This window comes from Leuciscus leuciscus, assembly GCF_965113295.1.
Source record: "Leuciscus leuciscus genome assembly, chromosome: 15".
Taxonomy (NCBI): Eukaryota; Metazoa; Chordata; class Actinopteri; order Cypriniformes; family Leuciscidae; genus Leuciscus; species Leuciscus leuciscus.
Window position 1 is genome coordinate 11,306,711 of NC_138739.1, and position 27,930 is coordinate 11,334,640.

Consider the following 27,930-nt stretch of genomic DNA (forward strand, 5'->3'; position numbering starts at 1 on the left):
GGCTTCAACAGATCCATATACCTTCAGATATCACAGTGAGTCTGTCTTAAAGGTTTATACAGAATGATTAAAAATCCCTTTCTCATATGAAGAAAATGAGGAAGACTTTAACTTCCAGAACAAGTTTCAAAGTTGTTCATAAACATCACAGATATTACAGCTCTTTTCTTTTTGGATCTTCTGAGGGACAATGAAAGTTAAAGTTCTAACAGTGAGTTTGTGTCCTTATTTTGATGGTAGAAACAGTCACTGCATTCATTCATCTGCACCACTGAGTCTTTATCTGTTAAATGGCCTATTTAGGTGTTTTTTATTATTATTTATTATTCAAATAATAACCACTACGAATATATTCAGCACGAAGGCCCAATCCTATTTGTCATTTAAATACAAATAACTTAAGCAGAAAATTAATCCATGCATTTTAACAAAATAATATTTTCTTTTCCTACAAACTTAATACACAAGCAGAACTCCTGAGGTTCATCATTTGTTGCTCTGGGTAAAATAATCTGCTAAATGAATAAATTCAGGTTTATACGCTACAACTATCAATAATCTGTCCTAAATGCAGTTTGTACTTATAGCAAATATCTGTCCAATAAGCTTATTGACAATAGAGATGTAATGTCCTTGCAGGAACTTTCCTCACACAAATAATGAGGATGTTTAGATGATAAAATTAGACATTTACAGTATATCATTATCTCTGTTTCCAGTAACAGGTTACGTTAAGTGCTTCATGTTTAGTTTCTAATCAAGTTTCTGCTCATTTTCCCATGATATAATATAATGTTGCAGAAGCTGCTGCGATCCTCTCAGATTACATGACCTCAATCATTCTCCATCTGTAAGAAAACAACAAATCACAGAAGGTGAAAGAGAAATAAACAGTAGCTTCCAGCTCCAGAAATCAGCACATCTGTCATGACTCGTGCGAGACAACTGGTGGAAAGAGTGACAGAGCCTGTCTGTGAACTACTGTCTGTGAACTACTGTCTGTGCTGTAGCGAGTCTACGGTGAATGTGCTGTGTGCGCGACTTTTCTTTGTTGTTATTTTGAAGTTATCCCAATAAATCATACGAGTCCCAGTCACGCCGACCCTGTCTTCTTCCTTCCAACCTTTGAACCTCATCACATGCATCTCATATCTAACATGAGAGTTAGCATATCTCTCTTCCTTCTCTGTTAATATCTCTACTGCTAAAATGACTTACCATCACAACAAAATGAACAATTCTTCAGACTCTCGCATGCTTTTCAAAACCTTCTCCTCTCTTCTCAACCCTCCTCCTCCTCCTCCTTCATCAACACTAACAGCTGACGATTTTGCTACATTCTTTATAAATAAAACAACCTCCATCAGCGCCCAATTTACCAATCCACAAACTGACACACACACTTTACCAGCTAACACACACTCTCTACCCTCCTTCTCTCTACTTTCAGAGGCAGAAGTCTCCAATCTCCTCCTTTCCAATCGCCCTACCACCTGTCCGCTTGATCCTATTCCCACTAACCTACTTCAAGCCATTTCATCCTCGGTTGTACCCACACTCACACACATCATAAACACCTCTCTTCACACTGGTTCCTTTCCCACAGCATTTAAGCAGGCTTGTGTAACCCCACTGCTTAAGAAACCCACTCTCAATCCAGCACATCTGGAGAATTACAGACCGGTATCTCTCCTTCCATTCGTCGCAAAAACACTTGAACGAGTTGTTTTCAACCAGATCTTTTCCTCCCTTACACAGAACAACCTCTTGGACAACAATCAGTCTGGTTTCAAAAGCGGACACTCAACTGAGACGGCCCTGCTCTCAGTAATTGAAGCTCTGAGACTGGCAAGAGCAGCCTCCAAATCCTCAGTTCTCATCCTGCTGGATCTGTCTGCTGCCTTTGACACAGTTAATCACCAGATCCTCCTGTCAATCCTAAAGACGAAGGGCATCTCGGGAACCGCACTCCAATGGTTCAATTCTTACCTCTCAGGTAGGTCTTTTAGGGTTTCATGGAGGGGTGTGGTGTCTAAGACCCAACATCTAGCTACTGGAGTGCCTCAGGGCTCAGTGCTGGGACTGCTTCTCTTCTCCATCTACATGACATCACTAGGATCTGTGATTCAGAAACATGGCTTTTCCTATCACTGCTACACTGATGACACATAACTCTACCTCTCATTCCAGCCTGACGATCCGACGGTAGCTGATCGTATCTCAACTCGACAAAAAGAAAAACTGAAAATAACTGCATATTAAACAAGTACTTTCTTGACTTTTTTTTTTCTTCTTAAAGTTACTTTTTCGAACATGTCCACTTGGCTCATTGCCAAATTATGAATACATTTGGCATATTTCATCTGGGACTGTCCTTGGAAAAAGTTGTATAAGAAATGACAGACTTCCTCAACACAGATTCCACTCAAGCAGGGGAATTTCCTCCAAAACTGGATGAGAAGGTAGGCCTAATCCATATTACAAAATTAATAAACCATCTGTATTTGAATACACCATCTGAACCTTCTTGTTCTCTCCACTCTGCTGGATCGCTTTATCTTTATCAGCCTCTTTGTAAACTGTTAAAACTATCAGCTTGCCAATGGAAAGACAATTTAGATTTACTGTATACTGTTCTGATGCAGCTACAGCTAAAGAGAAAAAGCAGCTTTTATTGAAACTGCTTCAAAAAATTATGATGTGATATTAAACACATAAAATCTGCTTTTAAACATTCATTAAATGAAGTTCAAAACGTATTACGCTTATAATAAGACAAAAAGATTTGAATTTGCATTGTGTAAATTTGAATTATTGACGAGTGAAATCTAACAAAATTGAATATTACGTGGAATTTTAAATAGTTCTGAATTTGATTTATTTAAACGAATATTGAACATTTGAAATTTAACGAATTGTCATATTACTGCTGTTAACATAACTACTGTTGCAAATAAATGTAGGCTACATTTTATAAAAAAAACTGCTCTCAACTTTAAAACTTGCCATCTCCATCTTTGGACCCTGAATTACCTTACACATTTCTTACCAATAAAACTAATTTAAACATAACATGACTAAAATGTGTGAAATATATCACAAACAAAACAAAGCAAATTGAATTTCTCTGTTTGTAAATTTACTCCAACTCTCCTGCAATCTAGCTTTAAATGAATCACTAGTAGGCCTTGGTCACATGACCATAAATGATCAAATTACGTCCTTGAAGCAAAGTTACACAGTTGTATGACGTGATAGTTTGTCCCAAAGCTTGTCTACTCTTCTGCTACACACTCTAAAGTATCATCTTTTTCTTCACAAAAAGAGTACATACTTTTAGGGCGTAGTATAAGTAAGTGAATTGAGATGCAGCAAAAGACTCATCAGCCTGTGCCATCTAGAGTTTCATGCCAGAACTAGGCAATGACTCACCAGTGACAGAAACACTGAAGATCTTTTCACTGTCACTGTCGCTGCTGGTGATCAGTAGTGTATATTCTCCAGAGTCTGTGTCTGTGGTGTTTGTGATGGTCAGAGATCCAGTCTGATGATCCAGCTTCAGTCTGTCTCTGAATCTCTCAGTATCTTCATTACACTGAACATCTGTACAGGTCTTACTCTGATCTCTATTGATTTGAGCGATGCGAGTGTAATTATAATACCATCTAATTCTGTATTGTTGGGTTATTACAACACCAGTGTTTAGAGTGACTGAATCTCCCTCCATCACAAACACTGACATTCGGTCTGTATCAACACCAGATGCAACTAAAAAAAAAGAAAAAGAACAGTTAATCTTTTCACTTCAGATCATAAAGTTTGAGGCTTTTTTGAGGATTCAAAATATAATTCATGACACTTGCAGGATACAGGATAAGATTTGCACATTCACTCATCAGACAAACATACACAAGTCTCATGATCTTATACAATTTAATGAACATCATACAACCTCCCGATTCATATTTTACCCTCTTTTTCTATACAGTGTGTGAAGAATAATTAGGCACGTAGATTTTCTGATCATATTTTTTTTCCAGGAACATTTTACCAATTCCAAACCACATTAATCTTAATAATTACTATTCTTTTTTTTATTTAATAAGTGATATATAATTATTCACGAAGGCTGGAAATGAAAAACGCCTTATACTCAGGTAATTTAAAATGATTAAATGCCCATGAGAAAAATGCAATAATAATGCAATACTAGAAATTGCAGTTAAGCATTGGACAGTGAAATGCTCATTGGGTCAGCAGGGTCAGACAAAAACAGGTGGAGAAGAAAAGACACATGTTAACTGCAAAAGAATTAAGAATTAATCTGAAGAATTAAGTGTGAAACCATCAGGAACCCTTGGGTTGAAAACGCTTAACCACTCCTCAAACCATTAGTCTGCTATGAGCAGAGATGGAGAGGAGGAGCGCTATAGAGTAAAACCCCGTCCTCTATTCAATATTCCCTTTCACTGGGAAATACGTCACAACACTGGAGAAAAGTCGTTTGCAACTTCCGGTTCACGCAGACTTTAATCGTTTTTGACTTTTAAGTCAGAGTTAAATGTGTTTTTTGGCTTATTTTGTCTGTAAAAGAAAACGTGCCTAATAATTCTGCACACCTGAATATAAGGCGTTTTTCATTTCCAGCCTTCATGAACAATTATAAATCACTTATATTAAATACAAAATGAATAGTAGTTAATAAGATTAATTTGGTTTGGAATTGGTAAAATGTGCCTGAAAAAAAAATATGATTGATATGAAATATGATAAAAAATATGATATCATACAAATTCAATGATTTTTATTTCATGCTTTAAAGTTAAAGTTAATCTCACATCAACTATTACCACATTAAATTTATGGAAAATTATGTTCTTGTTTGGGGCAGGGATTAAAATTCGTAAAAGTTCGTTTTCTCTCTCTTTTTTTTCAGAATGTAATAAACACACTGGAACAAACTTTTTATAAGTAAGGAATAACTGACGAAAGGCCATTGAATTATTTGAAAAATACACCACAGGTCAGGTGTACATTAATTTTCTAATGTTTCAATGTCTCATCATCAATTATTCCTAGGTCATCACACCTCAAGACATTGTTCAGATGTTTTATTTCAAGTGCATTTGTCAGGATTTTGTCATTAAAACGGTCTAGAGTGTAACAATTTCAAGTAGGCCTATCTCAGCCCAAGCCTCCATTTCTAATTTTAAATATGCGGACTAATGCAGTTATTATTAGAGAGTGATAGATCAATTATGCGTAGCCATTATGTGAATTTCTGAAAATTGTGATGCTGTTTTGCAGATGCTGAACAATTTTATTGATAAGTCTAAAAGTTTCTGTGCATGTGAATGTTTTTGTATGTCTGTACTGTATGTGTGTGTGTTTTATGAGAGAGAGGGAGAAAGAAAGTGTGATTTCTATAGTGAAGCATCAGCCAAATTAAATTAACAGGTTAATAACCATTTTCCAGATTGTTATCTTTCATGAAATCCACCAAGTTGTTATTTGGTGGGGCCGTGGTGGGCCAAACTCTAGATTCAATCTCAAGATATGATGTTTTGTTAGTTTTAGAATAAATTTTTATAACCAAGTCACTTAGCTAAGCATTTTCAGGAAGCCCTTTTCAATATTGTTGCCATAATAAATATAGGCCTATGTTTTGTCATTCACTCTCTGAAACTGCTCTAAATTGTTTGCTTCCCTGCATCCTCAGAAACGTGTTGAAAACTATACGTGTTCACATTATATAATCACAAACATTATGTCAATTTAGTTAATTAAATTAAAACAGAAATAGCCAACTTCAGAAACTAATAATTAATTTATCGAATTAATTTCGAGTGTGAAGTGATAAGAGTTGGTACAAAATGAAACTGCGTCACGTAGCCTACGTTAGTTTTATGTCGACCTAAAGAAAGATAGCCTAACAATACGTTACCATTAAACTTAAAAATTCACATTCTGTGTACTATTCAAGTTACTGATTACATGGAGAAGCAGCAAGCGCGAGTTCAGTAACTTGAACAGATACATCGCACGCGAATTATTGGCAACGGCTATTTTTGCAGGGCTAGCAATAAAAAGGTCGAAAAGAAAACAATGCACTATAAACATGTTTGTCAACAGAAGCCTTTTAAAGTAGGCTTTTGTTTAGCAAATCAATGCAAATCAATATTTAGCAAAACACAAAATGAAACTGCGTCACGTTGACTTGATCCATCTGTACATATAACCTGATGCACCAGCTCTTACCCACACTTTGAAACCACAAGGCTTGTTTTTTTGGGGGAATGTACTGTTTTGCAGAGAGACGGCCCTTGAAGGGAATGATCTGCTCATCCACGGACTGGAACTCCTCTGGCTCCAGGGCTGCTGAGAAATTCGCCTGCAGCTCAACTAGTATTGGTACTAGAATTTGTCATCATTGCCATCCAATGCATTGTCAACAAAGTACCTCAAGATGTCTTCAAATCTGTTGACAAGCATTGCATCTGCTATTGCATTTTGAAGAAGCCCTGGATTGGATAGAATAGAATGAGGCATTTATATAGCGCTTTCATATGTACTACTGGATGACCAGTACATGCGGTTTGTTAAAGGTGGGGTATGTGATTTGCAAAACGGCCGGCAGATTTTGATTTTGAATTACATACCCCACCTTTAAGTATTTTATGTATGACATCATCAGGTTAATTCCCAGAAAGACTTTCAACTCTGATGTTATAAGGCCAAGGTTTTCTTTTCCATTCTGAACTGCATACAGATTCATGAAGCAAGGAGTGCAAAAAAGTGCTGCTTGGGGTGTAAAATCCTTATCCCGGTGCTCTTTGGGTGTAGGGATAACTTGTAACAATGTATCAAGCCAAGGCACTTGAGAGTTTATTTAGGGGAGAGCGGGGCACAACCTAATGCTTTTTGACTTTCTCAGTTTGTGTAAATCTACGTTTTTTATTCCCGCATTAATTTCCCACATGTCTAGTACAATTATGTGGTTTTGTTTTATTAATACAGCGTATACTTTTTTCTTGATTTACCCTGAAAGAATGGAAGTGAAATGTGACAACATGCCCCATAGGTGGGGCACATTGTAACATGACCATGATGTAATCAAAAACAAACAAAAAACAAAAAAAAATATACAAGATGTAATGGAAAAATTTGATTTCCATTGATCTTCAACATATATTGCAACATAATGTGTCACATGTCTATATTGTGGAATGTGAACAGGATACATGTATGTTTGTGCACCTGGCGTAAGCAAGACACACACAGTAAGACAAATGGTTAAGAACCTTTAACTCTTTAGGTATGGAAGATAATTTAGCCAAGGGGGGTTAGAGGGGTCATTCTATTCTAAATCAGCTAGATGTGGCCATGCTGGGTGAGTGGAAAACTACAGAGGAAAGACCTTGAAGAAGGAGTATTTAGGGAATTCCCTGGGCTGGGTGTCAGGTCTTGCTCACGTCACGGGGTAGCTGCTGTGATTTTGTGACTAAGCCTCTTGCAAGAGAATAAATATCTTTTAAAATACAATTTGATTCTTGGTGTCTTTTATGCAGTGATGATGATTGTTTAATGATTGTTTTTGCCACAACAATGACAACCTAAAGTATTTTCTAAATAATTAAGTAAGTTTTGAGTTTGACAGCTATACAGCATAGTTCAAAACATAATAATAATGAATCATTTCTGAACATTGACTCTCAGTCTTTATTCAGCTTTTTCTCATGTTTTCTCAATAGAATTTATAAAAGTATAGAATAGAACAGCATAGTTCTAATAGGAGCTCATTGTAACGCAGTGTGACAACATGCCCCACCTGCACAACTGGGATTTAAACCCGTCTAGTGTTTAAATTAAATGTAAAATAATAAATGTTCAGTGATATCTTCCAAAGATTTCTGAATTTTGGCGCAGTTTTTTTCTCTATATAGTGTTGCTATGGGCTATGGCAACTAGTAAATACACTAAGTTTGCATGTGTGGAAGTATTTACAACAAGTTTTTACAGTCTATGGTTACAACTGGTCCCTTAGGTTGTGCCCCGCTCTCCCCTCATGGTTTTTAGTATATTTATGCGATTGCTCTGTGTCTGAGAAAATCAGATCTGTTTTTAATGTCACGCTGCAGTGTCATGAACTTTGTAGTGTTTCCTCATTAACAGTCTTTATGCTTTATAACAACAGAAGTGCTGCAATTTAAGTTGCAAAAGTATCCAGAAACAGATGTACAGTAAAGTGTAACAGACAGTGCAACACTATTATAAGTTATATTTTTATTGAGTAAGGGACTTGAGGTTACATCTTCAGGGTTCTGGACAGCGACCTTGTTATCTTATTGTAACTTTTTTTTATGAATCAGCACTTTTACATGATGTATGATGTAGTTTAGGCCTACTGATGTTTTTTACTGATATTTGCATATGTCTACTCAGGGGTGCGTTTCCCGTACAACTATATAGCTCGCTGCTTAACTACCATAGTACGATGCATCGTTGGAGAAATCAACTAGCTAGTCACGACTGTTTCCCGAAACCGTATGTCGCAAAGTATCGTTCAACCACGTTGGTTTATGACGTCTCGCACATGGTGGACTAATAACTTATTTTAATTAATCTGTTTGAGATCGAATTAACGCTAGGAATTGGATTATGCACCGTTTGTCCATGTTAACAAACAATTTAAAAAAACTTGTAATACATTTTTTGTTTGTCTTGATGTAAGTAATCAACTCAGTAATTTTCATGGTGATATCTTAAGGTTAAAAATTTTACCCAATTCACGTAAGAAAAAGAATGAATAGGCGTATGAATAGACTATATTTGGGTCTTTTTCGAAACTTTCCCCTAATGGGATTCTTTGGGACTTTTTTTTCCCTTACTCAGGACATATTGAGGATACAAAATCAGTTAAGTTTGCTTCTGTTGCAATTTGTTCAACCTTTTTTTATAAAATGACTGGACTATACCAGCCGCGATAAAACATGCTGTGACTGTGAGGACAAAATAGCTTGCCATCATCTTTTCTCTCTCCAGGTGGATATGTCAACTCTTTTTTTATATCAGCATACAAGTGGAGCGGGAAGTTGTTAGTTTCGATTAACCACGGTTGGTTGCAGTGATCATACACATAATAAATATAGACGCCTCATTGTCCTCTGGGAAGTCCGGTTCTTTTTCGCGAACCGGTTCTTTCGGACAGTTCGTCTCTACGTAGCCTAATGACGTAATTTCTTTCATCCCGGCGGATAAAAATTAATTTAGCCTAAATAAAGTAATTTGTAATCATAACTTAAGTTAAATAATAGTAATTGTCTTCTTGGATTGGTTTCCTAGGCTACATTTACGTTTTGCAAATTAACCCAAAAGCCTATAGAAGCACGTCATGTGTCTTAAAAGTCTTATTCAACTTTTTACAGAAATCAGGATCCAGCTCATGAAGCTTAAAAAATAGACTGCATACACAATAGTAAAATGCATTAAGACCTATGTTTTGACAGAACAAAAAAATTAGAATATTACATGAAATCACACAGTAATTACACAGTGATACCATGGTCATTGAACCAGGTTTTGGTTATTTTGGCAGTGTGGGCAGGTGCAAATCCTGCTGGAAAATGAAGGAAGCATGAAGTGCTCTGAAAATGTCCTGGTAGACGGCTGCGTTGACTCCGGATTTAATAAAGCACAGTGGACCAAAGTCCTCTTTTCTGATGAGAGCAAATTTTGCATCTCATTTGGAAACCAAGGTCCCAGAGTCTGGAGGAAGAATGGAGAGGCACACAATCCAAGATGCTTTAAGTCTAGTGTGAAGTTTCCACAGTCTGTGTTGGTTTGGGGAGCCATGTCATCGGCTGGTGTTGGTCCACTGTGCTGTCCACTCAACGCAGCCGTCTACCAGGACATTTCCAGAGCACTTCATGCTGACTTCAGCAGACAAGCTTTATGGAGATGCTGACTTCATTTTCCAGCAGGATTTGCTCCTGCCCACACTGCCAAAAGAACCAAAACCTGGTTCAATGACCATGGTATCACTGTGTAATTACTGTGTGATTTCATGCAATATTCAAATTTTTTGAAATCCTATTTTCGTGGGTTTTATGAGCTGGAAGCCCAAATTATGTACAAATAAACAACTAAATACTTGAAATCGTTTAAGTTGTGGGCCCTGAATCTATAATCTATGGAAGTTTAATGTTTTGAATGTAATTATGGAAATAAATAAACTTTTCCATGATATTCAAATTTTTTGGAAAGGGTCTGTATATTTGTTTTTGTCAACTAAAAAGTCAAAGTGATCAGAGGACTGGCAGAACAGCTCAGGCTGTCTGAATTACAGATAAACTGACTCATCTCTCCAAAGAGCACTGAGCAGTAGCAGTTTTTGGCACGGGCGAATGTTTTCATGAAACATGGGGGGCGGCACGAACAGTAAAAAAAAAAAAAAAACCTATCTATCATTTTACTGTGTGGGGAATTGGCAAATTGGCGCCCCCAAAATGGGCGCGGGGGGCGATATTTTTTTTCCCAGGATGGTAGTAACAGGTTTCTATCATTTGAACAGTATTTTACTGTAATATGTACAGTAAGATACTGTAAAATATGTATACAGTATGATACTGTAAACAGCAAAGGATTATGGGAAAATATATGGTCACTACTGTAATTCTTCCCTACTGTAAATCAATTTACAGTAGTGAACTTGCCCGCGAAAAACTGACCAATGGCAAGAGAGATTTATTTTCAAGTGGTTTTTTTTTCTTTTTTTTTTGAGGGGTTGAATTGGCAGTTAACGGACAAAAGATCATGTGACTCACCAAAAAGGTTAGTATATTATTCAGGGTTGTGGACTCAAGTCGCATGACTTGGACTTGACTTGGACTCGAGTCCCAAATTTGATGACTTGCGACACATAATCAAAGATGACTTGCGACTCGACCTAGACTTTGACAACAATGATATTAAGTCAAGTCAAGTCAAGTATATTTGTATAGCGCTTTTCACAATACAGATTGTATCAAAGCAGCTTCACAGTATTAAATTAAAATAATACAACAAAGTTTGTTTCAAGAGGAATTTATTGATTGATAAAATTAAATTAAATATCCCCAAAATATCCCCAACTGAGCAAGCCAAAGGCAACAGTAAATAAATAAAGCTTTAATGATTTTAATGTAATGGATTATGAGGTAATATCATCCCTGTAGGTTAGGGGTGGAAATTGGCAAAAATTTGACGATTCGATAGTATTGCGATATTTGGGCCACAATTCAATATTATTGCGATTCTTAACATATTGCGATACAGCAAGTATTGCGATTCGATTCTGCGATATATTGCGATTCATGTCCCCCATATTATTCAAAGGCATTACAGGAAAATAAGACTGCTCAACTCACTTCAAATGTCACATTAAATCTGTGAACATCTTCTACACATTTACTGAAGTGCAACTTAGGAGGGTAGTGCAAAAACTTTGTCCTTGAACATTCAGGACACAGGAGCGTATTACAGAACGTAATTATATGAACACGTCACCACCGCATTAGCACCAAAAACATGGAGATTTTATTTTAGAGAATAATTACACAACCTATTCGATATTCTATAATTCTATAGTTAAACTAATCGAATATTCAAAAATCGTGACTCCCTGCATGTAATCTCTTGTTTTTTTCCCCAAAATCGTCACTTACGTCTCGATTTTCGAAGAGGATTATAAACGTTTCTTCCTTGGATCGCTTTTAATTAGGCATATTATATTCACATTCTTTACTGTGGTAAAGTAGAAAAACGTTGTAGGACAGATAGCCTATACATTTTTACTTGCACGTCAGATTCATTTAAACAGTTTTTGCTTGTTATTAGACATGTAAGGCGCGTCAAGTTTATTTGTAAAGCGCGTTTCACACGCGCGTGTGATTTTTTGTTTCGCTCTCACTGGCAGCGCAATTTCAAACATAGCTTAAATGTCTTGCCCTTGTGGAAGATTAAATTCGCTCTTCATACCTTTTACAACAAGTAGAAAACATGAAGATATCAGAAAATAGATCGATGGTCTCTTTCCTCCTCGTGTCCCACATCCCTCTCAAAGCGCAGAGCGGTATGGCTTCATGTGGAATCACGCGTCTTGTGTGGAAGTATTAAACGAAAGTTGTTTTTTTTAATAGATTTAACTTTTTTATTATTTAAGTTTCTAATATTTACTGATATTTATTTCAATGCTTTACAGGCTTTGTCTTGCTTCTTTGACGGAATTGCTCAAATAAAGACTTGAATAAACACTACATTTTTTTTATTTCAATTTTCAAAACAACCCCCCAACCACCGCAGGTAGTTGATCCATTACCACCGCAGTGGTAAAAAACTGCCACCGTCACAACCCTATAACCTGAAAGTAAAACAGATCATTTTATAATTAAATATTGCAATAGCCTACTGCGCTACTGTATCAATATAATTGCGTGCACAAAATATCGCGATACTGAACAGAATCGATTTTTCCCCCACCACTACTGTAGGTGGATTCAGAATCAGATGTGGTGCTTTTATTAACGTCAAAGTACATGCAGCATCAAGTTTGAGAGTTAGGGAAAATTCTGCCAACACCGGTCTGAAAAAATTATATATTTTTCCCTGCTTGTGCTTGTAGGTTCATTCTGAGAATCAACCCTGATGGCACCAAACACCAAAGGAACAGATCAGATGGAAATCTGGAAAGGTCCAAAGAAAAGCCTCAGCCTCAGTGTTTCTCATCAGAGAGCTTGTCAACTTTGACTGGCAAAATTACTGAAATGTAACAACACAAACTGACTTTGACTGTATTTCATTATTTTAAGGCCTGTTTTGCTTTTCAGTGTGTGTATGTTTTTGCCATGCTACAGATACAAATGGTCACCAGGAGATTAATTCTATGGACTTTAGAGATGTTGCCTTTTTTTTTCTTCAGCTAGTGGCTCCTAAAGGTCAAGATTTGTCATTTGTACTTCTAAAACAAAATGTTCAACGATTAAAAAGAATATTATAAGGACAAATGTTTGTGAGTTATTGTGATTTTTTGGGGGTAGGGGCAAACATACATAAATTTTTTTTTTTTTAATTTAAATGATGAAAATTAAAAAAAATTAATAAACTCAATACTAGTACTGTAAATGAAAATACGGTAATAATACTGTAAATGCAAGTACAGTAAATGATACAGTATACTGTAAGTGAAAATACAGTAATAATACTGTAAATGCAAGTACAGTAAATGTACACTATACTGTAAGTGAAAATACAGTAATAATACTGTAAACATTTTACAGTAAATTACTGGCATCCAGCTGCCAGTAAGTTACTGTAAAATTTACAGCAACCTCTTTACAGTGAAGGTACCACCTTTTTCACCTCTGATTGGCTAGAAGGGCTCTCCTCCGATTGGTTATTTGATTTAGCCGTGAAACGTCATCTCATGTTCAAGGCAGACTGTCGGCTAGTCTGTTTTGATCGTCTTTACAACAGAAGTAAACAAAGTCAATCCAACATAGCCTACTAAGAAAAGCGCTATATGTGCGTGTCTTCAGATTTATATTCCATGTTCACAATTTCATAGCCTGTTTAGATCGTGTTTAGATTAGTCTTAGCTGTTTGGGGGAATTTTGTGACGAACATGTGAACTTACAAATCTGTACAAATCTGACCAGTCTACGTTTCGTAAACTCGCCGTGGCTCTCAAGTACTGAACAGTTTGAGTACATAAGCATATTTAGGCCTATGCATTGCCTGGGTTTAAGATGCATGCAATACAATAATACGGCACTATTTTGCCCAGTTGTGTGCAGTGCAGTGCACTATTCTAGACTAATGAAAACTAGTGATGCATCATCATGCTCAGCTTTGACTTAAAGCAACACCAAGTAACTTTTGCTCTCGGGGTCCCCCTACAGTTGGGAAACAGTATTGTCTTCTAGGTCCGTGTACTTGGCGGCCAACGGATTTTCGTTTTGAAAGGAAAAAAACAAAAACGAAAAACGGCCGGTTTCCCGATTGCCATGAGTAAATAGGAAAACGGAAAACAACCCATTATTCGTTTTTTGTTTTGATATTAAAAAACGGAAAACGAAAAACAATCTCGTTATCTGATTGTCCTTGATGTGTTTATAGATGGAAATCGGAAATCAAAATACGTATGTCTTTAATTCTGCATTGGTATTTTTTCATGACCCGGAAGCGATCTTAAGTAGTAAGCAGTTGTCATAGATACACTTATGAGCGTTGTATGCTAGATGTCGCCTTGGCTATGGCAGTTCATTGGAATGAATGCATATATATATATATATATATATATATATATATATATATATATATATATATATATATATATATATATATATATATATATATATATATATATATATATAAATGAGAAAAACTTGGCCACTAAATATTTAATATTCAATTATTTTAATGATCACAATTAAAGTTTTAATTTTATTAAATTGAACAAGTAAACGTTGCATTCATATTCTGGGCTCATCTGATTTTTTTGTACATAGCATAGCCTACTTTGTTATGATTTTAGTATCATAATGATTAATAAATGCACGCACAATTATCCGTGAACTTGATTTGAACAAATGCCTTTCAACTTGTGTGTGCAAAATTCAGAATTAAATGAATGTGCAGCAATTTGTACAAATAGATAGTCTGTAGGCCTACTATACTGTTGTAGCCATTAAATAAGCGCATTTAGTTTCATATTTGTTAAAATATTATAATGTTATTTTTTTTCCATTTATGCTTGCAGTGAACAGCACGAGTAAGATGCGCAATACATCGAGAGACATGGAGTGGGTCAGACATGATTTTGACCACTTCATTAAGTTTTGTTTTGTAGAAAGCCTTTCTTTAAAGTGTATTTCGTTTTGTATAAACTGTATCTTAATTTTAATCAATTTTTCATCAACATAATTGCCTGGATTGAATAAATAAGAAGCAAATGTAACAGACAATATAATCATGGAGGCGCTTGCGCGGTCACTTGCATTGCACGTTAACTGGAGCTCATCTCATCCTAACTTAACGAAACTCAGTGTATGCCTCACAGAGACATGAGAAATGCATCAAATACACAAAGCTTGAAATGTCTTTAAACGAAATAATTCAAAACGAAAAGAAAAAGGCTACTCTCTGATTATGTAATCCATGATGTGCATTTCTCTCTATATGCGCGTTCACTACGAATATGGCGATCGTCAACTTCATCTTTGCAGTCGACACTGTCCGAAAACACTAGTTTATTAATAAAAATCAATGCATGTGTCACCGGATTTACAAATGCACATCTTGCTTGTTGCACGCACACATATTATGTCGAAATAACGAGATATTATGTTGAAATAACATTATTATTAATAATACATCTTTTAGAATATTTGATTGAATGCTGAATGTTGCGCTTGTTCAATTTAATAAAATTAAAACTTTAATTGTGATCATTAAAATATATATACGCATTCGTTCCAATGAACTGCCGTAGCCAAGGCGACATCTAGCCATAGACAGTATAAGAAGTGGACAGAGCCATCTCATTGGAACTCAATTGAGACAAGTGAAGCCCATTTTTAGCGATTTTTTAGCACTTCCGTTCCTGACGCGCAGACTCAAACCGTCTCAAACTAAGCTTGATGACGTGAGCAACCTGTCTGACAGATGTAAATCTTCTAGTAGCTGTGCGTGCAAACTGCCAACGTTAATCTTGCAGAGACGGTGAGCTTGAGCAAAGAGTTCTTTGGTGTGAGTGAGCAGGAGTAAGTATTCTGATTAATTATTTTGTATTGTATTTATTTAAAAATGTTATTCCCTTGACGTCCCCCCGATTGCCTGCGAGCTTCTCCTCCTGTCTGTACGGTAATCTCTCTACTGTGCGACAGAGAGTCGAGTGGTTATGACGCAGTCGTTAGCCTGTTTTTACAAAAACTGCTTCTACGGGGCCATAATGTAACATAGAAGGTAATGGAGCCCTTTATACATTGTCGTGTTTCTTTAGAAATAAATAATGGACAAATGGAGTCTTTAAACGCCTCAGATGTAAAGTTATTCGCTGTCAAAGTGACGCCAAAATGAATGGGAGTCAATGGAAATGCTAACGCAAGTGAAGTTCTGCTACAAGATGGCGGCACGCGGCCGGCTTCAACTTCCGGTCGATAGATTACCCACCTGCATCTAGCATACAACCGCTCATAAGTGTATCTATGACAACTGCTTACTACTTAAGATTGTTTACCGGGTCACGAAAAAATACTAATGCAGAATTAAGGATTACGACTTTATACATAAGTATTTTGATTTCCGATTTCCATCTATAAACACATCAAGGACAATCGGATAACTTGATTGTTTTTCGTTTTCCGTTTTTTAATATCAAAACAAAAAACGAATAATGGGTTGTTTTCCGTTTTTCGTTTTCCTATTTACTCATAGTAATTGGGAAACCGGCCGTTTTTCTTTTTTGTTTTTTTTCTTTCAAAACGAAAATCCGTTGGCCGCCAAGTACACGGACCCTTCTACTACTGTCGCAAAATCTGTCATGGTAACACCAGGGGATACACGTGTATTTGTTGACAAGCCGATACCCCCGAACTCTGCAGAAGGACTTCTCACGTCTTGGGCAGTCTGCCTGCGTTGCGTGTGAAATGTCTTCATCCCAGGTACAGTGGCATATATTTCAGCATGTCATAGATCGCGTAGCTCACGTTTACAAGCCAGCGTAATTATAGTAGCCTATTGGCTATGTCGTTGGAGATGACGTTTCACGGCTAAATCAAATAACCAATCGGAGGAGAGCCCTTCTAGCCAATCAGAGGCGAAAAAGGCGGTACCTTCCCCTACCATCCTGGGAAAAAAAATATCGCACGGACAGTTCACCTCCTCTCCCAAAAGGAGCGGACAAGGGGGGAACAACCAGGGGGGCCGGGTTTTATATTATTTTGTAGAAGCCCCGGGCGCCGCCATTGGCTAGCGGACCCCCACCTGCTGTTAGCATCCCATTGACTCCTATTCATTTTGGCGTCACTTTGACAGTGAATAACTTTACATCTGATGCGTTTAAAGACTCCATTTGTCCATTGTTTATTTCTAAAGAAACACGAAAATGTATAACAGGCTCCATTACCTTGTAGCTTACATTATGGCCCCGTAGATGCAGTTTTTGTAAAAATAGGCTAACGATTGCGTCATAACCACGCGATTCTCTGTCGCAAAGTAGAGAATTACCGTATGGACAGGAGGAGAAGCTCGCGGGCAATCGGGGGGACGTGGAGGCAAAATGACAAGTAATTAATCAGAATACTTAGCAAAAGTTGCTCATGCTCCTAGCTCATGGACACCTCCTACTCACACTCTCCGTCTCTGCAAGTTTCGGAAGGGAATGATTCAGATTTCTCTTGGCACAGCTACTAGAAGACAGACGGGTTGCTCACGTCACATCTATGTCGTCAAGCTCAGTTTGAGTCTGCGCAGTACGCTCGACCCCCAGGAAGTAAGAGTTTCTAATTGACTTCACTTTGTCTCCGTTGAATCCAATGGGGTCGCTGTGTCCATTTCTTTTACTGTCTATGGGAACAATGGGGGATCCACTGTATAGAGCAATACTCTAATGGAATTAGTGGGCTAAAGTAAGTCATACCTCGACTTTCTTCCAAATAACACACATTTGATTCATAATATTATAAATACAGTTGAAATGGCTAATAATAAAATAGGTAAAAATAGGTAATACAAAACGATTATGTGGTCACCAAGGTGAATTGGTTTAGTCTTGACTTCTGGGAGAGAGAAAGCTAAAGGAACAAGAGAAAAAGCTAATACGCTATGCATATTTCATGTAGCCTACATTAGGGACTTCTATACAATTATTAGAAAAACAAACCAAATCCACGTCCACTGTTGTCGTTCTACTGTAGCTGTGATCCGATTGGTTGTCTCTGCTCTGGTGGGCGTGGCTACTGTAGCTGTACTTGCTTATGACATCAGATCCACAAGAGGAGGGGACAAAAAACTGACAACATAAATGTGATATATCTTGGTATTTTGATCTGTAAAGAGTTGAATATATTAAACATATTTTGATTGAAATATGGTTATCAATGAAATAAGAGGTTTAATGTGTGGATGTAAATGGATTTGTCAAGTTTATAAAAAAAATGCAAATGTTTTTGATTTTATGTGGAAAATTAAACCACATGCACTGTGACATAAGTATAATGACATAAGTATAATAGTTTAACCATTAGTTTTCAGATAAGTACAATGGCAATATAAATTATAAACATTTTAATTAAACAGAATGCCGTCTTTTTAATTAGGTTTAATATTTTTCTAACATAATGGAGTCTTTATTCATAAACATTCAAATTCATGTCATGTTTTAGGATAAAATGATGGCTTCACTACTTGTTATATAGCGCAAAAGTGGAAAAACTAGTAAGAGTAACAGTAAACATTTTGTTCTGTAATTAAATACGTGGACATTTATAACAGATCAAGCAAATTAATTTAAAATACCCAGTACATTCAATATAATGTTAGTGTCTGCAGTGGATCTTCACTCACTTCAACATTTTCTTGAGATGCTCAATAATATATCATCCATTCTCCATTCTGCTTATCCTCTTGGATGTGCCGGCCCTATACCTATAGCAAGTGACATGAGCGGGCCCCCGTGGACACATGTTATCTAAAGTTTATTTATAAAACACATACATGCACAATAATAATTCAAAGTGCTTTACACAAAATATTAAAAAAATAATACAATCAAAGATTTTTTTAAATGCATCAAAAGAGTTACACAGATAAGATAAAGTGCAGTCGGACGTACAGTAGCACAGTGTGTTTTGAGTCTGGATTTGAAAGTTACTACAGTAGGAGCACATCTGATCTCCTCTGGAAGCTGGTTTCAGCTGCGCTGGCATAATAGATACAAGCAGACTCTCCTTACTTTGAGTAAACCCTTGGTATGGCTAGCTGACTTGATTCTGATGATATGAGTGATCTGTTTATATACAGTCAGTTTCATATTCTGTGAGAATATCTGCAATGTATTGAGGGCCATTGAGTGATTTATAATGCTGTACATTATAACGCAGTACTTTAAAATACTGATGGTTTGTTAATGGTGTATAAAGTATGTTTTTTTGTGGGTTGATGTTGCAGCAGTTTTTTTCATCCAAAACAATTTTCTCATAAAGGAGACAATAAAAAGTACCTTGGCCTTGAAAATCAATTTTAAATGTAACTGGGAGCCAGTGTAAAGACCTGAGGACTGGTGTGATATGTTAATATTTTCTGGTTCTGCTCAGAATCCTAGCGGCAGAGTTCTGTATGAGCTGCAACTGTCTTATGGTCTTTTTAGGAAGTCCACAATAGTATGGTTGTAGAGGCCAAGAACAAGCAGGACATACATCTCCAAAAAAAAGAAAAAAAGTAATTCTATAAAAGAGTAATTCTATAAAAGAAAAAAAATGCTATTTAAACCGGTAAATCTAACAACGCACACTGCTACTAAAATCTATTTACATAAAAAAAAGTTGTCACCTTTAACATATAGTGACAACCACCATTATTATAATGGTGGTTGCCACATGAAGAATCATGAAGAAGTTCATCACAAGTAGCTTGTTGTCCACAAGCTGCTGAATTACACTAGTACTGTATATAGAAGGTGAAACACAAGGCAAACACAAACACCAAATTTGAAGTGTCAAACAGGGGATTCTCTGAATATCAGTTAACAGTTTGTCGCCTTAAATGATAATTTGAGTCGCCTTTTTTACTTCTAAAAACATTAATTACATGAAATGTCTAATCTTTTACAGTTGTTGAACTTGTCAACCTATAAACAGTTTTTTTCTTTTTTAAAGTTTACAATATTTTACAGTTAAAATTGCACAACTGTTTTACAGATTCCAAAAAATAAGCACATGTAATTAGATTATATTCCTTTTTAGATGCTCATAATCAGAATCCAGTTACTTTGACTACATGATTACTTATTTTTCCACAAAAATGGCAGGGAATTATTCAGAAATAATATCATTAATGTCAAATTATTGACTCTCCCTAATTTTTCTTTTTTTAACTTTTACATTTTCAGTTCCCAAAAGTTTTATGAAATTTCACACAAAGACAGCCCACTTGTCAGGTGACTAACTACATGGAACATAGAATTCAGCATAAACGTGACATGGATCAGCTGAGAGTCAGCTGATGCGAGCTTGACTAACGTGACCTGCCAGAACTAATGCTATGCTTGATTATTATTTAATAAAAATGTTAAACTAACGGTTGGGTTTGTCCATATTTGACCAAAACATGGCTTAAAACAACTTTTTCATTTTTTAGAGTTAAAGGTGCAGTCTGCAGTTTTTCCTCTTTGTCGCCATCTCTGTTCGAAATCTGCAATTGCAGTTATTCGCTGAATTATCAATTTTACGTGCGTTGTGCCTCGGCATGGCACAGCGCTATGGAGTCAATATAATGTGAGATAATAGAATGTGCGGCTGTCAATCACCGCGCCGGTGGTGTGGAGACTGTCATTCGGAATCACAGATTCTACTTTTTGGAAGTATGACCAACATACGAATTTTCACTGGAAAATGTCATCTGAACAAGTAAGTAACATCCACTTTTGTTCTGACCAACTAAGGGGGAAAAAGCATTGCAGTAAATCGGGCCGATTGAATCTTACGATCGCTTATCATATCACGTCAAACCGTGCAAATTATACTTTGTTCTCAAATTGTTAATGCTAACAACATCAGCATTGCGTGACTACATTTAATGCCCTTCCGATATTTGTCCTTTGTTTTCGCATGGGCCCGGTTGCAGTCTCTTTTTTTCTCCGAAGTCCGAAGTCTTTTGCGTTTTACAACGGGTGAATCTCCAGTTGGTGATTGTCGTTTGAACCTTTCTGGATCCGCCATCAAATTGATAAGTTTAATCATATCAAGTGATTAAAGGTGCATTGCGCAAGTCTCTGAGTTTTTGCAGAACTATGCCCCCTCTGGCGGCAAGCGAAACTGCAGCCAGAAGTGTGCACGCTCACGGACAAAAGTTTTCTTTTTTTTTATCTTACGTGGAGTTTGCGTTGGTGTTTGAAATGAACTACAAGCCGGTCTCTTAGAATCCATCTTCTACGGAGAATGGCGGCGAATACACAAACCTGCCAGACAGCCAGGTGAGCGTGCCGTGAACGCGCATGTCGTCACGCCCAGTCTAAAATTCCGGCCCGAATCCCTCTTATTTATTTTACTTTACAGGATTATAGAGACAATCTCAGTGATCAGAGATGGGCTCATTCAGCCCATCAGGCAATTGTTTAAGCATGTTTGGGTTAGAAAACGGGTATTTTTAACATGAAAAAGTTGCTTAATGCACCTTTAAGGCTAATCATATCAAGGCTATAAATCTCCACGTCCAACATCCTCACACTCACAGCCTACTGGCCGAGACTCTTCTTTATGTGTACAGATGTGACGTAATGATGCAAATACATGCTCGAATTTCCCACAGAAATCCACCACTGGAATTAAATACATTATTACTAATTTTTAGTAATAATGATAATTTTTAACCCAAAAAAGCTACGGACTGCAGCTTTAAGCAATTTGGTTCTTTCTCATTATTTGGCTCAGTGGGAGCATGTACACAGGAGTGGTGCTAGAATTGAGCCTTGTTTGATTTCAGATGTCATGGACATCCACTCAGCCTTATGGTCACCAATGTTCACATAGTAACCCCTTCTTTCTAACTATGACCTGAACCCTTGGGATCCTCTAATCCCTTTGACGTCACATGACATCAGTATTTCTCCTGTAAGAAAACAAATCACACGGTAAAGAGAGAGAAATGAGCAGTGAAATCAACACATCTGTCATCAGTAAGTTAATAAGGTTCGCATGACCTTATTTTAAAATAAGGTTTAAAAGTTATTTTTCCAGTTAGATAACTTTGATATAAATTCTATTTAGTCAGTGGAATTATAAATATACAGTTAATATACTGTACAGATACAGTCTCAGTTTTTCTGTCTCTTCATGTAATCTCAGGATAACTGGATGATGGTGAGATCAGATCTCTGTTTGCACTGTTTTCACATTCTTTGTGAAATGAAAAATATTACTTAATTTATGGCACACAGAATATTTGGAAATTATATTTACAAATGGCACATTAGAGCAAAACATTAAACTTGAACATTTTTGAACATTCTTGCAAAACTTGCAACATGCATAAGACATTTGCATCATAATTTTTTTTTTTATGAAAACTTTCTACAAAGACACGTGGTAGATTTTCCCCTACACACCTGAGGGGAAACCAAGTTTAACCGAGTGTCGACTCAGTTAAAATATTACACTCAGTTGAGTTTACTTCTGAACGCGCTGGTTGATGCCTAAGGATAGCTATTCTGACCGTATAAAATGCCTAAGGATTGTAGTTACCTGACCGGAATCTAACCCCTAAGAGTCTCACACTGAGTCGAACGACGTCTCGTTCATTTCTGAACACTGTCACTTGGGATAGTTTAGTTTATACATTTAGATATCTGTCTAGTTTATTTTCCCCTTTTGTTATATTCAGACATGATTCACTAACAAACAGACACTGACTGAGTGTTTTTGACCAAAGGGTTTGGAAACATTTAGGATTCAAAATCATATGAATGTCATTCCTGCTAGAAAAATAAATGTTAGTTATGATTAATTTAAAACAAATCCATCACAGACACCATAGTAGAGTAGTGCAGTATCTTACCTCATATTCAGACTTTCAACAGATGCTCAAGCTTGTTTTTCTCTACTTCTGCTGTAATAAATAAATTACACATAAAATTAAATTCTATGTTTGCACAATCAAGAGGTTGTTTTCCTCTTACTATAGTATATGTAGGTGGCACTTGCCATTTGTAGACCTCCTGCGGCGATAGTAAACCACACCAACAGCTGCAGTTACAGACATCAGAACAGCAACAGCAAATATTACTGCTACATAAACTGGAATCAGAACTGAACCTGGAACAGATTAACACAGACAATCATTAGTGGGAGTGAATCTGATACAGTAATTGGATATCCAGTCATGTGAAAAATAATAAAATAAATTAAACCCTCGTTGAATTCCATGGTTTTATGTATCGGGACATAATAATAAAAAAAAATCGTCTAGACAAAGTGGAGAAGCCATGTATGAAAAACTAAGTACACCTTTACTGTTAAAATAAGAATGAAGAGGGTTAGTAGCAGTCTTAGCGCTGCTAATCAAATGGCTTTGATTAACTGATTTTCAGCAAGTGTGATCATCTCTTATAACAGCAGAAGTTTTGATGGAGCCTTCATTTGTGTGTTAACACACTGCGAAGCAGGAAAGACACCAGCAATGATCATAGGCTGCTCTCACACTGTGAGCCAATTCCGATTTCGGAAAAACGGACCACATTAAAGTAAGCGATTATGCGTTTATGTAAAGTGTGATCTGCTGCAAAAGCCAGCTAATGTATGCACAGGTAATATATAAAAAAACAAAAACAAAGAGGAGGATGTGAAAAAAGAAAGCTGTTTGTAAACATTTATGATGTTTTGCTTGTATCACTGTCATAATTATGAGTTCTGACACATCACTGTCCTTCTGACTACCTTTCAAAACTGTCTTGATAACTTCAGGTATGTAAAATATTTGAAGTGACTCCCATGAGCGCAGAAATATGACGAATGTTGCTCTAGACTAGAGTGACTTAAAAGTCTCATGAATTCCCATATGACTGTTCAGACTGAGGTCGCATAGCAAAACATCAGACCTGTATCTGATTTAGGATCATATGTGGAAGTGACCCGAATGGGAAATGAAAAGATCAGATTCCATGATGTGGTTTGTGCTGTGTTAAAAAAAAAAAAAAGATCTGAGTCACATGAGCAAAAAATAATAATTTGGCTTTGGATTTGGGGCAACATTTAGCTGCAGTCTGCCAAAAACGTAGCCATAGATAAATAATTGTTGCTGCCATTAATCTATGAAGTGTTCCAAGGCCATTGACAAACAGTTTGAAGTCCATTATTCTATACAGTAAGAAAGATTAATCACAAGTTGAAAACATTCAAGACAGTTCCAATCTTCTCATGAGTGGACGTCCCAGGAAATTCACCCAAAGATCAGAGAAATCGCAAAACACCCAAGAGCAACACCTCAGAGTTTACCGGCCTCGGTTAGCATGTGAAATGATGAAGTTCATGGCAGTACAATTAGAAAAAAACTGGACAAGTATAGTATGTTTGGAAGGGTTGCCAGGATAAAGAACACAGCAGCACGGCTTAGGTTTGCAAAAAAAACCCACAAACTTCCAGAACAATGTCCTTTAGACAGGCGAGACCAAAGTGCATAGAAGATCAAACACAGCATATCAGCACAAACTGTTTCACATGACTGTAAAAAAGAAAGGGAGAAGAAACATACTCCTTTCAGACTCCTGCTCCTTCCCCATCTCATCCAATTCATCATTGATTTTGTCAGGAACAGACAGAGAAGCTTGAAAATACAAGAGAATAGAAGAAATTAAAAAAAAGTTTGATATATAGGCAGTCAGAAAAGGAGCCTTTTAGAACCAGTTACAATATTTTTTATATCATCATAATGTTGAATTATTCACAAGGTATGTCTACCGAAAAGGACTTAACAGTGTCAGTCTAATCTTGCCAAACCAGACATGCAGGAAATCTTTTCTGAAACAGGTCTTATACAAGGAAATATGATACACTGGAATTTGAATGTCACGGTTTTGACATTCAAACAATCTCGTGTGTCAAAAGTGCTGCAGGCAAAATGATTAAATGACTCACTGCTGATGGAAACAATGAATGTTTGTATGGTGTCGCCGATGTTGCTCATTTTTCTGATGATTTTTGTGCTGTCACACTTGCTGTTTCGGTTCAAGCTTTGGCTGGTTCCTGAGCTCTTGCTTTGGATGAAATTTGCTTCATAACGTCCAGCATGTTCAGTTGTGATGTCTCTGATGGTCAGAGATCCGGTCTCATAGTCCACCTCTAGTCTGTCTCTGAATCTCCCGTCTTCTCCATCATATAAACAGCTCTTATTGGCCTCTCCGTTGATCTGAGCTATGAGAATGTCATTAAAATACCACAGCATCTTGTCACGTTTTTGTTTGTTAACACCAGTGTTTAGAGGGACAGATTTTCCTTCCATTGATACCAAGTTCAATTCAGAAGCGTCACCAAGCACACCTGGAGAGAAAGATTAACAATAATTTGATTGTGTGTGTGTATGTGTGTGTGTATGCATTTGATAAGAAATTCAACAAAACGGCAATGTGTTGAATTATGAGAAAGCCGATGACAGAAGATCTTAAATCATAAAGATCTCTGTGGTGGATAAATATTGATTTTTACAGCCTCGTTTTACATGTAAACATTAAAATAATTCATAACTATTATAATAGGCTACTATTTCTAAAGTTAGGACAAACATAGCCTGCTAGTCAACTTACAACGATTAACAAGTAAGATATCTAAAATGCATTTTCGACGAGTCATGATTCTAGGTGAATATATTGGGAGTTGTTATAAACACCTTAAACCAGCCTGAGCTTGTTTCCTGGTTTAGGCCTATACTGCGCAGTCACCTCTGTTTGCTTTCAAAAGAGTTTAAGCACTTAAGTTTGGTTATTCTGGTCTAAACCAGTGAAGACTAGAGCATTCATTAGTGGTGTTGCGTATGAAGCAGAGGCTCGAGTTCATCTGTAGGCTATATTAAGAAACGTGTCGAGGCTTGTATCGTTTCTCCCAAAATCACGTGATCAACAGCATGAGTTTTGTTTTTTGTTCAATCACTTGCAGGCACAGAACAAGAAAGGGAGAGATATAGGAAATTCGTTTACAGTATACATTAAAAGCATTAAATTGGCTAGTGGGTACGTTTGCTGGCAGAACTGGTCAAAATGGTCAAAGGTAGTGCTGACTGATTCTGTCACTAAGCTCGCCAAACAACAAACAAATAAAATAAACATGAGAATTGCACAAACTTAAACTATGGACTGAATTATTATGCAATTCATAACCCTATCCTGTGCATGTGTGTGATGCATCTGCATTCGGCAGATAGCCTACATCCAATTGACATCACACAAGGTATAGCCTATCACTTTAATTCATGCATTTCTACATGAATGCATTTGCAATGCATTGCCTATCAAAAATACAAAGTCAAGCGACTTACCATCAACGAGAAAAACAAACAGAGTGAGCACGCGATAACATCCCATTTTTTTATTTTATTTTATTTTTGTCGTTGTTCACATGTAAATCAGATTAATCGAATCTTGAATTCTGCTGCATCGGTGTTTCCCCGGATCTGTCTATGCACGTCCCATGTGACGGTGGAGGACAGCAGGACACGGAGCAGCAGTTAAGGAGTGGTTGCGATGTTCCCTTTTATACTGTCTATGGGTGTTCCTGTAAACAAAGAGTCAGTACACGCAGTTCCTTTATTTAATATGTAGGCGTGGTTGTATTTTTACAAAATTCCATCCAGGCTTGTATCGTTTCTGAGGAAATCACGAAGTAAAACTAGTTTCGTTTTCTGTTAAATTGCGTAAGTTGTCTGTTTAATTTTGTTGGTTGAAATATGTGGGTGTTGGCTACATAGTTTTCAAAACAGTATGTTATGATTAATTTATCAATAAAACAGATTCTAGCCTAGCCTACTTTATAGATTAGAATTTATTTTTTGATTTCCTTCTGATTTCCAGTTCAAGCTGTCTGTCTTGAACTGTGAACTGTGTGTGTGTGTGTGTGTGTGTGTGTGTGTGTGTGTGTGTGTGTAATTATTACAAAAAAGTATTTAGCCTGCTTATGCAAGAAGAAAATACCTTTTGTTCATGAAACTTTCTCAGTTGATGAAACATGCATATGAGCCAGCAGATGGCGCTGTTCCCAGTTCAACATGGCTTCATTCCCAGTATGATGTTCACAGATGAGCCAAAACTACGGTGGCCGAGAGAGCTCAACGCGCTGCAACTGAAGAAAACACATGCAAATAGAAAAACACCTGCAAATTAAGAAAACATCTTCATCAGTTTCAACTTTCACAACACATGTTTGCTCCAAATACTCACAACACAACCAAATACAGAAACGCGCTGCAAATAGGACAGAACACAACAGAAATGTTTCCGGGGAAGCCAATAAGTGACGGACCCGGCTGGGACGTGCTTACAGAGCTGTCTACTTTAATTTAATTTAATTTATTATAAAATTTTTGTTGCAAAACGTACAGAGATTACACGTTTATGACATACAACTTTGTATACAATATACAAAATGCATTTGTAATATGTTCAATGTCATAAGAATACTAATCAGAAAAGAACAAGCTGAAGACTAAAATAAATTAAAGAAAAAAGATAGAGAAAAAAAACATGAGGGAAAGATATTTGTACACGTTCATGTTATGTCAAAATAAGTTTCATAAGAAATGTTAGTATGACAGTAGGCTATTCACCTTATTCCGCCCCGCCCACTTTTACTTCTGTCCAGTACTTCCGTTGTAAACCAACTTCCGGTTTAGCGGACCCTCATTCAATTTCGAGGAGAACTGCAGAGAAGTCTCACTGATAAAATGTCACATAAGGTAAGCTAATTTGTGCCAAATGTGCTATGTACGTGTGTACCAACAGCACAGCAATGCACTGTTTCTCGAGGTAATTTTTAAACGACTTTTAGGTGTTTATATGACCCGTCTGCCTGTCTGATCCCAGCCCGGCCGATGTGTAGTGTTTAGCCTACATTAGCCACAAACATCTAAACAGGACACATACACATGCTATACCTTGTTTGAAAGCTATGGTCCTCTAGAATTCAGTCGCTGGATTTA

At 36.8% G+C, this 27,930-nt stretch overlaps 1 protein-coding gene across 4 annotated transcripts; it reads right to left on the minus strand.

The window, feature by feature from the left end:
- Positions 1-2,248: 2,248 nt before the first annotated feature.
- On the minus strand, positions 2,249-26,505 carry LOC309476251 (uncharacterized protein). 4 transcript variants are annotated; one of them, XR_014197982.1, is made up of 9 exons: positions 26,275-26,504; positions 24,882-25,283; positions 24,499-24,570; positions 22,953-23,063; positions 22,807-22,857; positions 18,601-18,681; positions 17,918-18,046; positions 6,259-6,521; positions 2,249-3,768 (listed from the first exon to the last, which is right to left on the minus strand). XR_014197982.1 is itself a non-coding variant. In XM_082139523.1 (6 exons), the coding sequence occupies exons 1-5, from the start codon at positions 26,318-26,320 to the stop codon at positions 22,814-22,816; spliced, it is 672 nt and encodes a 223-aa protein (XP_081995649.1). In that variant the 5' UTR covers positions 26,321-26,505; the 3' UTR covers positions 18,715-21,861; positions 22,807-22,813. The 4 variants fall into 4 exon arrangements, 2 of the variants coding, with proteins under 2 accessions (XP_081995649.1, XP_081995648.1); XR_014197983.1 differs by lacking the exons at positions 2,249-3,768; positions 6,259-6,521 and having other exon boundaries at positions 16,486-18,046; XM_082139523.1 differs by lacking the exons at positions 2,249-3,768; positions 6,259-6,521; positions 17,918-18,046; positions 18,601-18,681 and adding an exon at positions 18,715-21,861 and having other exon boundaries at positions 22,807-22,854; positions 26,275-26,505.
- Between the last annotated feature and the right edge of the window lie 1,425 nt (positions 26,506-27,930).